This window comes from Vanessa atalanta, chromosome 11 (genome assembly GCF_905147765.1).
Source record: "Vanessa atalanta chromosome 11, ilVanAtal1.2, whole genome shotgun sequence".
Lineage (NCBI taxonomy): Eukaryota > Metazoa > Arthropoda > Insecta > Lepidoptera > Nymphalidae > Vanessa > Vanessa atalanta.
This window is the reverse complement of record NC_061881.1, coordinates 665,280-677,887: the sequence shown is the minus strand read 5'-3', so window position 1 is coordinate 677,887 and position 12,608 is coordinate 665,280. Positions and strand designations below refer to the sequence as shown.

Sequence of the window (12,608 nt, the reverse complement as noted above, 5' to 3'; positions counted from 1 at the left end):
TATTACAAACACAAAAGCGAATCTACCATAGCTTCGTAGGCTAAGGCTTGAAAGAGTTATTACTGAGTTCTAACTGGACTTCTCGGTAGAATCTTCCGACCGGTAGCTTTAAATTTAATTTAACACTAATAATTTAACACTAAAGAATAATTTGATTTTGATTTTAAATGTTTTTTTTTAATTATAAAATATTGTACACGTAATGTTGGTCTTGTAAACGCTTCGAGTCTCGTTACGTTTACGCTAACCCTGTAATATTTGAACAGTGTATAAGAAACGTGTTATTTATATATTTTAATCTTCTCCAGGCAATCAGTACGCTTTTGGCAGATCACATGGGCTACTTCGCGAATGTCGGAGCATATTACTCCATATCTGCACTTGGATCCAAGTTGTTCATGAATATGACAGCGGAAGGATTGCTTTGGGGCTACGACGACCCTATCGTGACGATTGCAAGCCGGCTTCTTCCTGGCTGGATCGACTTTGGAAAGATTGGCATCATGGACAGAGTGAGTAGTTTGAAATTAAGGTATAGTTACTGAAATAATCTGATGGTACTTTAGTAAAGTGTAACCTGTGAATGCTCACTGCTGGGTTTAGGCATTTAAAGAAGTCTTGGATATTAGTTCACATTTATATGTGTCAGATTTTCTTTCGACATGTGCAGGATTCTTAACGTTGTTTTCCTTGCACGAGTAAGACCATGAGATGAGATAAAAAAAAAAAACAAATAATAGGGATATCTTGGGACCTTTGGGAATATTCTCAAGATTCGGGGTTTTAACCCAAGCGTATCTCTTTTAGAAGGAACACTTTAAACATTATTATATTATTACAACATTGTTTTATCTGATTCATGAGTAATTACGGTATAAAAAGGGACTTTTTTGAAACGGTTAACAAACTTGATCTACATTTACTACAAGGTCATGTATATTATCTCACTGCACACTCGTTTATCTGAACACCGTTTAATATGTGATTACCGTCAACGTCATTATAGCACCTTGAAGTGCCAAAAATATAATTATTATTTAATGAATCGTACTTGGAACTGTTTTTGTATCTTTCTTTCACTCGTATGAGTCTCGAATTTGTCCCCAAATTTAACGTAATGTCGACAGTGTCTCGAACATTCTAGAGTTTTCTAGGTGATTTAATTTAATGGAGGAATTATGAGTTAATAGGCTGTACATGCCTAAATTATTTTTATATCTACATAGATAGAGTATAGCACTAAAACCTACGGACCAACTTAATAATCTTGGTGTGCGTGACAGTTACGCTTAACACTCGCCTTCTTTACTAGTGTGTTTGGCCAACGTTTGGCCACTATGTTCTAAACTTTGATAGTCTTACTATATAAATAATCCAAGTGTAAATTGTTGCAAAATACGAGTCAGTAAGTCTCCACTGATAACAGTTCATCTTCACCAGATGCTGTTGAGTTTCCATATTTATTTCTAAAAGAGATCCCATTACCAGCGACCTAGGTCTATTTGCAGTAACAGCACAAATCCTCGTGCTATACATAAATGGAAGTGAAAGTAGATGCGTCTACATTCATTGAACATAGTGACCGCTTGCATAAACTCAGACATCACCTTGGAGTATCGTTCAAGGCTTGTTACTGATATGATCCCAATATGTAATTTACAACAAAATTGTCACTATATTTAAAATCTCAAAGCTGTGATAGTGTAGTGACAATGGCATCCGTAGAATATAAATAATGAAATTATATCATTAAAAAAATAACGTTTCATTTTGTTATAACTCAACTAAAATAATAATTTTAAGAAATATTTTTTAAAATTTGTAGTGATAGCGATAACGCGAACACTAGTCAGTATAAAACTCACTGTTCGAAGTCTGGACTAAATGCTTTCGACAATTTTCGAAACGATATCGAACTCTGCTATTGTCTAATTTATTCAGAGACTGCACACATGATGGATTGGAAACATACATATATCATTCCCTAACATTTTGGCCTTTTCAAAAACGAAGTCGACAATTGCTGTGTGCCTTTGTATAAGGTCGACTTCTTCGATTGTCATCCAAAAAGAGCTATCTAGCAATTAAATTATACTTTATCAAATAATTAGTTGCTTCAGGCTCAAGGGACGTAAAGTCTTAGTCAATATTTGGTGGCGCATTAGCGATGTAAGGATTATTTAAACGCACGTTTAAGACGCCCAATGGCCAGTGATGACCACTTTCCATCAAAAGGTCCGGTCCCTGTACAACATACAAGCCTCCTTAGCGATTATACTTTACGCTCTGTAACAAATGTTACTTGGAAGAGACTGCTTTAGCGATAAAATATAATATATAATATAATAATAATAATCCATGATTCGGAACTTAACCCACTAAGCGATGGATTTGCAAGTTAAGACATAATCTTAGAATAACTTTCACCGCGTGCAGGTTGCCTCATTGCGTTTTCTGTCACAGAGTGATGAAACGCATGTGCAAATAAAGGTCTTGGCATTTAATTAAATTAACTGCTCTTTTTATACTCTGTGTATCAATTAACTTTTGAAGATTTTCTTGAATATTAGGCAATCTTTAATACTTGCACCGAATTTATAATATACTATAGATTCAAGTAGGCTCGCTCTTCCTACGAGTCCCTTTATATTCTTATTTTATTAGAGGATCTCCAACTCAGTAGTTATTCCTTCTCCTCATGATCATAATCAAGGCGTTCAATTATTTTATTTTAATAATATTTAAACGAGATGGCCCGAGGTGGCCCAGTGGTTAGAACACGTGCATCTTAACCGATGATTTCGGCTTCAAACCCACAGGCACCACTGAATTTTCACGTGCTTCATTTTGTTTATAATTCGTCTCGCGCTCGGCGGTGAAAGAAAACATCGTGAGGAAACCTGCATGTGTCTAATTTCTACGAAATTCTGCCACATGTGTATTCTACCAATCCGCATTCGATCAGCGTGGTGGAACCTTCTCAAAGGGAGAGGAGGCCTTAGCCCAGCAGTAGGAAAATTACAGGCTGCTAATGTAAATGTAATGTAAACGTCTATACGACACTTCGACATTGCAGTCTATAAAAAAACATATCTTATGGATGTAGCAATTCACGCTATATCTTTTGTCATATAGTATTGTCCATCTTGGCAGTATTATTAATCAATATATCTTCTTTGCAGTTTTACGCCCAAAGAAAGGACGAAGTTGAAGTGGAGCTGAGAAACAAATCCCAAAGATATTCCATAAAATCTTGGAATAAGCTGCCCGGACTACCTGAACAAGGATATACTGATTGGAATACGAGGTACGGAAAGACCCACTTAGATACCCACTTACTACACTCAACTTTAAAAAAGAAACTACATCCTCATCTTCGTAGAATGATAAACATTTATATTGACTAGACGCTTAACAAGTTACATTCGTTTTTAAGCCAAAAAAATATACACATCTTAAGACATAATATTTACACATATTATAAACGTGAAAGTAACTCTTGATGAAATTTGCTCCTCTCGATACCCAACGACCAACCTCTAATATGCGAGCGAACCCGCTGGCGATAACTAGTGTTTAATCAACAATCCGCGTATAGAAAAAAAAACATTTATTCGTCAAATCAAGAATATTAATTAAATCAATGACTCTGATTGAAGTTGCAAAGTAATCTGACGCTAATGAAACTCGTTATAGTTTTAGATATGTAACCATTAGCTAGGGAAATACCGCATATATGTCCGCAGCATTAAAGGATTGCCAAAGTATTTATCTTGTGCCATTTAATGTTTATAGACACTGGGACTCTTAGCCATTATGTGGTCTTAACTCATTTGTCTTGCAATCCATTAAACAAACAGTTCTTCAATTTTTATTCCTACGGACAGTTATTAAGAAGATATTGTCTAGGATTTTTACAAGTCAAACAAAAAAGTTTTTTTTTTTTAAATACCAATTTTCATGTAATAAAAACAAACAAGTTTGATAAATAAAATGAAAATACAATCGAGTACAGCTGATAATATTGGACAACATCACATACATTACTCTGATCCCAATGTAAGTAGCTAAAGCACTTGTGTTATGGAAATCAGAAGTAACGACGGTACCACAAACACCCAGACCCAAGACAACATAGAAAACTAATGAACTTTTTCTACATCGACTCGGCTGGGAATCGAACTCGGGACCTCGGAGTGGCGTACCCATGAAAACCGGTGTACACACTACTCGACCACGGAGGTCGTCAAATCTGCTGATAATCTATTGTCATTATATTTAGATACAAGACCAGAGTATTTTGAAAGAACTCCTAATACTTAATATGATATCAAAATGGTTCTGCTTAAAATGCCTAAAAATTAAGAACCGTAGATTTTTCGAAACTATCGTCAGAATCGTACTGCTAATATCTTGTTTAATTTACATATATGAAACTTAAAATAAATTGCAGATCAGCCTTAGTTAGTAGTAGATGTTTATTATAATATATTTATCGGATTTGGCTGATTATAGTCGGCTTACAAATATGATATCTCCTATCGAATTCCGCGGCAACTACGCTGATCATTTTATAGTCCACTAGTGTGTAGACAAACACAGGTGCACTATCTGCACTCCCTCTCATGATGGGTGCAGATTATATATATCAGATTATGTAAGACGGACCCTATAAATAAGAATCGGCTGACCAGGCTGTATCTCATGAATCGTGAAACATTTAAATTTTCACAGATGATGTATTATTGTTGTCGTTATAACAACACATACTAAAAACAGGATAAAATAAATATTTAAGGGACAATTACAACAAAAATGATTTTTTACCGTTTTTATGGATAATGGTACGGAACCTTTTTTTTTTTATTTAATGAAGGTAGGTAGTGGCTAATGAGCTACAGTGAGAAATATTGACAATCCATTATAGAGCCAATGCATTATCAGCCTTGGTAACTAAGGCGATGTGCCCCTTTTATTTCGACAGTTTACAATTTCGCTAGATTAATTGAATAAGATTTATTTTTATTAGAGAAAATACTTTTACTTGGCTTTAGGCTTCGTGTAAATCCATCTGAATAGGTACCAACAACTCACCACATATTCTACCGCTAAACAACAATTCTTAGTAGTGTTAGTGAACCAGTGTAACTACATGCACAATGGGACATCTTAGTTCTCAAGGTTAGTGGCGCTTGTGTGATGTAAAGAATCACCACCGCCCATAGACAAGGGCGCTGTAAGAAATATTAACCATTCCTTACATCGCCAATACGCCACCAACATTGTGAACTAAGATGTTATATCCCTTGTGCCTGTAGTTACACTGGCCCACTCACAGCACCAATGTCTTCCGGTGGTGACCATTAAACAGGCCCATGTTGCTCTTTCGCCTGCTGGTTTTATAAAAAAGAGTTTTCTGAGTATTATGGGTTTTTATATATTAATGTCTTTGTCACTATTCTTGGAAAAAATCAGAAATACTACGCGCTTAGACCAAATACGTATTGAGATGACTTTATCAGACAAATCAATAAAGTAATTACATTGAACGTTGCTACAACTCAATCATTAAATTCTAATCGCGCATAATTACTTACGTTTAATATATATTTTCAAGTGATTCATAATGTTTTCTTTGAACTGTTATTACGCGGAGACCTTGACTCCATCGGTTTATTGACTAACTTTATTAAGTAAATGCTAACTTAGAGGACTTTCCGTTATACACATTGAATAACTTCGTACGTAACCGTGGCTTTTAAGTATAAACATTAACTTTTCCTTTACGAGAGTACTTAAAATAAGATCTTATTCTTCCTTGAATGTTTCCGGTGTATGATTGCAAAGTTGTATAAGGTATATCTTTAAAAAAATTGACGCATATTTTTATTTCAAAACTAAACGTATACATCTAAACTAAGCAGAGATTGAAACAAAGTTTACTATTGTTAATTTACTATTGTTTATATTCATACATATCTGGTATATATCTTGTATTATAATAAATAAAGTCATTTTGTTAGCCTTATTTTAAGTTCAGGTAGATATCACCTAACTCTCATCAATTATATTTGCTGATTTGAAGACTTAAGGAGCAAGTGTTACAAGCACAAAGGACATAACATTTTAGATGTCGAATCATGTAAGTGAAGGTAATAGGTATAGGTACTTTAAGTACTAATCTCTATGGGCAGACGTGATCATCGACCACCTGAATCACGTTAGATCGTCTTGCTGACAAAATCATAAATATATTCATATACTTATTATGTTGTAAAAGTAACATTGCCCTACTAAAGAGTTAGTGACTCCGTGCACTCGAGTGACAGGCGTTCCGTATTTGTGTTTGCGTTGTGTTAACACTGCGCGTGTCACAATAGTGTAAGTTAAATGTCGAAAAACACACGTTTATAGGTACCGCGTATTGAATCTTTCGTCATTCAGAGATTCGCGACCCTTTTTTACGTCATAAATAATCGGTCTATATTATTACCCTAAAGCGCTGCAAGTTAAGACATGATTAGCTGACGTTTATCGTTGTGGACTTTTCTTTAAAAGGTTAGTTCGATGTAAACGGCGTTAAATATCACATTACGCCCGCTAAAGTCGTGCACCTTGCTTTTTTATTGAATCTTTCTAATCTCCACAGACGTGTTGTCGTTGACGATATATCTTCCTATTGTTTGATTGAGTTTAGTAGTTTTATGTCCATGTTTTTATTTTCAGGCTGCATCACAGTCAAATTTCATGATAATTATTAATTTTATTTATTTTTCTTTCTTGTCTATCCATGACGGGGTCAATTCAATTATCAGGTCATTTAAGGTTTTAGTCTAGAATCTTTGTTTGTGTCCGCCTTCAACGCCTTTGTCGCGTCGTCATTGTCGTCGGTATTGTCATTTAATAGATTTGAATATCTTTATATAGAACGGATCTGCTCCACTTGTATGACCTTCTAGTCCTTAAAAGGCATAGGAAAATTGTCTTGGTTAGTGTTCATGAAAAGTCATAAGTAATGAGAATTGTGATTATATTTCTTGCAACGGTAAATAGGTCAGGAATTTTCAAACGTTATTTGGCATTAAACCGTAATTTACGCCTTTAGTAATAACAAGGCAATGCACTAGTAACAATTAGCATTGCGTTGATAATATTAAAGGCTATATAGAGATACACGTCACATTGTAGATGTTTTACTAAACGTACAATCCGATCCACACGTTGATAAGCTTTTGGAATAAAACGTATGACGCTAACTGAATTTCTTGCCGGTTCTTCTCCATGAATCGATATTTCGAAACGATGGTAGTCTTAAATTTAATACAGTTCTGTAAAATTATTGAAATTTATCTGATAGGAGTATATTTTGATATGCATAGTAACGTTAGCAAAGCTATCGAAGTTATTTATTTTTGCAATAAATTAAAATTGATAATTTGGACGAATATTAGTGTTAACTGGTGCACAGTTTTAAATAAAAAAGGTGTGTGTTCGTAGAGTAGAAGGCTTAAATCATTATAAACTTTTTTCAACAATTTGCTTTAATATATGTTTTAAGAAATAATTCAATTCTTAGTTTAATGGCTTTTAGTTGATTTTAAGAAATAAATGTAGTATTTATTAAATCAATGTCTTTGTCATTGATTTTCTGTTACTACCCATAATTAACCCATAATAAGGCTCGTAACGCGAAAAGAGTTCAAGCACAGGACTAAGACCTCAACGTGTCTACGTACGTTAAAAGATTATCAATGACCCAACCACACGTATCGATTACATTAAAGAATATTCGCTAATAATTCACTCAATTATGATTCAATTATTCAAAAGATTTTACTACACCGTCCATCCAAAAAGTTTTAGTGTGATTTTTGTAAGAGTATTCATATGTTTTGTTAACCTTTTGTATTTTATGTTTATATTTTATATATATGTTTATATTATTATAAAAATAGGTATATACGATGTAAAATGGCCTTAACTTAATAAGAATTGCAGGAAATAAATTAATTGAAGAGACAACTGTTCACACTCATACAAATAAAAACACATAAATTAATTTGTCATTTCCAACCTTTGCGGCCATCATAAAATTTATATTTGTTCTAATCCAACAGCATACTCTGCAACCGTGTGAAAGGAACCTACGAAGGCCTAATGTTACCTCCGAACATTGACAAGACTTTGGATCTCCCAGTGTTCAGGAAGCAAGCTTGTCGCGTCTACCCGTTCATCTTCCAAGAGGAGAGAAAAAGTCAGTACGGATTTAATTTGTACCGGTGAGTTCCTTTTTTCACAAAATGGCGTAAGATTGGGTCACCTGATTACCGCCTTGTGACTGTAGTTACACTGGCTGACTCGTCCTTCAAACCGTAATACAACAATACTATTGCTACTTAGAATATCTGATGACTAGGTACCCAATCAAGTATTATCTGTAGTACCTTAAGCTAAAAGTTTTGGTTAAGCTGATAGTTCCATCGCAATAAAAAAGCTGACATAGCCCATTGGTTAGTTCAGGTGAATCTTAACGAAGATTGCAGTGTTCATTCTGCCCAAACATCACTAAGTCGTGAGATAACTTGACAACCTGACTAATAAAAATTTACACACGTGTGTCCGTATTAGAAGAGTGTAGTGGAATAATCTCCAAGAGATTCATAAAAGGAGAGGAGGCCTAAGCCCAACTGGGGACACTACAGTTAGTTACTTACGTATTCCGCTTAAATATTTTGAGGCCCCTTTTATCTATAGACCGTTAAATTTATTTTTAACTTAAGCAATAAAGTGAATAATAAAATACGTAAAGAACTTCTATAAGAATGTTAAAGAAACCTACCTAAACAAGTATTGTGTTACGATGTTATATTATATATATGATTTTTATATATTTCAAAAAACAACACCATTTATATTTTACAACACTTCTTTATTTGAAATTAAATCGTATTATTTTATTACACAGGTGTAATTTCGTAAATATTTTTGTAATAAATCATAGAAGAGTTTTAATTATAAATTGATTTAAATATTTATAGTTCTATCTGTATCATAAATCAATATGAAATTAAACTTACTATTGAAATTTATTAATCTGGCTTATCGATGGTGCGTGTGCAACATACAATATGACGCAGTTTCAAACTTGGGCATGGATTAGCAAGTTTCAATTTACGTCACAACCGGTACTCAATTTACAATGCTCCTGTACGGCGTACATTTGCTAATCTACAATTTTCCACAGAAAGTAGTTGTGTTATATGGATCTCCTAGCTAAGTGAATACCCAATAAAACCGATACCCTCCCTTACATCGTGGATCGTATACATCACTAATCAGCACTGTTATCGTGTGATACTAATGGCATTTAATTCAGTTATATATAAAGTTCTTCCAATAGTACAAGTAGTATACATATATGTATTTGAAGTATATCATTATTTATTGCGGTTGTTTTAGGTATAAAATGGACGAAACTGCGTTCAATAATACTTCGCCCTACGCTTGTACGTGCAGTAGCAATTGTTTACCCGACGGCTTCGTCGACATCAGTAGCTGTTATTATGGTAAGTCCTTCATTATTTAACACTTTTTGGTCACAATCTATGAGTTTTTTTTTTTAAGGCATTAGTTGGCGGACGAGCATATGGGCCACCTGATGGTAAGTGGTCACCACCGCCAATAGACAAAGGCCCTGTAAGAAATATTAACCATTCCTTACATCACCTATGCGCCACCAACCTTGGGAACTAAGATGTTATGTCCCTTGTGCCTGTGATTACACTGACTCACTCACCCTTCTAGCCGGAACACAACAATACAGAGTACTGTTATTTGGCGGTAGAATATCTGATGAGTGGGTGGTACCTACCCAGACGGGCTTGCACAAAGCCCTACCACCAAGTATAAGAGACTATAAATAAAGTGACCATACATTTTGAGTGAGACAATGGGACTGTCTTGAAATAACTCTAAATAGTTCGGCTTTGTTAAAATGGATTAAAAAATTGTGATCTCAAATAGTAGATTTAGTCATAAGATATTATGTTTTATAGCCGAGATGGCCCAGTGGTTAGAACGCGTACATCTTAACCGATAATTTTGGGTTCAAACCCAGGCAGGCACCACTGAATTTTCATGTGCTTATTTTGTGTTTATAATTCATCTCGTGCTCGGCGGTGAAGGAAAACATCGTGAGAAAACCCGCATGTGTCTAATTTCAACGAAATTCTGTCACATGTGTATTCCGCCAACCCGCATTGGAGCAGCGTGGTGGAATATGCTCCAAACCTTCTCCTCAAAGGGAGAGGAGGCCTTTAGCCCAGCAGTGGGAAATTTACAGGCTGCTAATGCTATTATGTTTTACTGCGCAACAAAACACTCTGATAGTTTGACTGTCCAGTAGTGACAGCCCGACACTGTCTGAGAGATCTAGTTCACAGGGTCAACAGTTTATGAGCTTTTCGAAGCACGAGAGTTTAATATTACCAAATTCCTTACACCGAGTTGCTTCTGATAATTTCTTGGCAATAGATCATAAGAAACGGCATCTTATACAAGTCATATATATGTATGACAGATTAGTTATATTTTTTTGGGTTAGAGATTATCCTTTTAACATATGTTATTTTTTTGGCCAAATAAGTATTGGACAAGGTCATGTGACATTCTCTCTGAGTAATATTTGTAAAGTTATATAATTGACCGGTAACACGTGGTCGTAATTTTTTAGTGACGATATTACAGCGAGGCTGTTAAAAAATCGCTTGTTTTACGTATTCAATTTGATACATTACATACATACACCTTTATGTTAAAAATTATTAACAAGTACGACAATTATTTAGAAAATTCTAGAATTTTTTAAACATATAAAGATGCCAACCATTCCTGTCAGTCTTAGCATATGTACTGGGAAAATTCTTATATGATTTTTAACTTTTAACTTAAAATTTAGTCAATAATATAAAAGGTTAACTACACGCAGTAGACCGAGGCAGATTTTTAATAAAGCAATATTTCAAGGGCTTAAGTTTGGAAATTTAAAGTTGCTTTATTTTAAATTAATTATCTTTTTCTTGTTAAATATTTATGAAAATAAAGAATATTTTTGTAACTTAAAGATATCAATAACCTTAAAAATATTATAAGTCCTAATATATCTAAATATTCATTCAAAATCAATATAAATGAATTAAAGATTTAAGGACATTCGTTATTCCATACGGTAGAACGAGTACTTTTAAAGCTAAATGGTCAACGTAGGACCACCTAGCATGAATACTTTGTGTTTTTGATTAAATATCACGTATGGCATTACATTTCACTTGAAAACTACTAAAAAAAAACACAACACAATTTACACGGTAAGAATTTTGCAGTAGGTAGGAAAATTTCAATATAATTGACACGTAAAACTTACTTCGAAAAATTATGACAGCGCTTCGTAGCGTAGCATAGCTTGTCATCTCTAATGGATTGTTAGTGTAAAGAAGAAATATATTATACATTCACATTAACATGAAGACATGCCATTGAAAGTGTGATGGGGTTATTAAAAAAAACCGGTTTACGATTACATTATATATTAGTTACTATGTAGTCTTCCGTAGGCTTTTTATGTGTTTATAATGTTTAATTTATTGGAATGTATGTGACCGTTTTAAATAAAGTTTATGGGTTTCTATAATGTCAAGTTCAAAGCATTCAATTTCGGTTCTTTATTTATTTGTTGCTAAATTTTTTGTTTCTGTCGAAATTGTGTTAAAGTAGGTAACGGCCCCCGTCTCACTGCTGGGCAAGGCTTGGAGTGTATTCCATCGTCCTGTTCCAATGCTCCAACCCCCAAAACTCATTTGTTTTCATCTTAATTCCATAGGCAAACTGGAAAATGAGCTACCTGATGGTAAGTGGTCATTACCACTATAGATATTAATGACATTGTAATCAATATTAACCCTTATATTCTGTGAATTAAATTAAAGTATGTTAATTATTATACTTGGTACAGGAACAAGGGACATAACATCTTAGTTCCCAAGTTTGGTGGCGCATTGGCGACATTTCTTAGACCACCATTGTCTGGTCCATTTGATCTTCAGTCAACATATATAAAAAAAAAATAATAATAATAGAAGTGTAATAGTTATTGTAATATTGTTCACAGGTTTTCCGATAGCTCTATCGAAACCGCATTACATGGATGCTGATCCGGAACAACAGTCTTTCTTCAAAGGGTTCAAGCCAGACCGGCAGAAGCATATGTCCGTGGTTGAAATAGAACCGGTAATTATTCTTACATTCACTCTATAGTTGGAAATAGGTAAAAGGCCATATATTTTCCTTTAGGGGAACTTGGAGCTTATCCCTGGCTCTAGATCAATTTGAGGGATACATTTCAACTGATACATGCAGGTTTCTTCACCGTGTTTTCACCGCCCGAGATGAATTCTAAAGATTAGGTTAAGGTAAGTTTAATTGTATGGGGTCGAATTCAAACAAGGCCTTGGGTTAAAAATCTACATAGTTTATTTATTTAGCCATTGTTAGTATGAAAGATACTTAGTATTTTAATAATATTATTGTCTACTGGTAAGTATTGCTTTTTT

General features: G+C 34.2%; 1 protein-coding gene across 1 annotated transcript in view; it reads left to right on the top strand.

Moving 5' to 3' along the window:
- The window catches only part of LOC125067223 (scavenger receptor class B member 1-like), a 62,617-nt gene that overhangs the window by 38,183 nt on the left and 11,826 nt on the right, over positions 1–12,608 (top strand). The window contains exons 6-10 of the mRNA XM_047675686.1: positions 309–512; positions 3,183–3,307; positions 8,118–8,279; positions 9,460–9,566; positions 12,167–12,285. Of these exons, the coding sequence (XP_047531642.1) occupies positions 309–512; positions 3,183–3,307; positions 8,118–8,279; positions 9,460–9,566; positions 12,167–12,285 (717 nt within the window). The remainder of the gene's footprint in view (positions 1–308; positions 513–3,182; positions 3,308–8,117; positions 8,280–9,459; positions 9,567–12,166; positions 12,286–12,608) is intronic.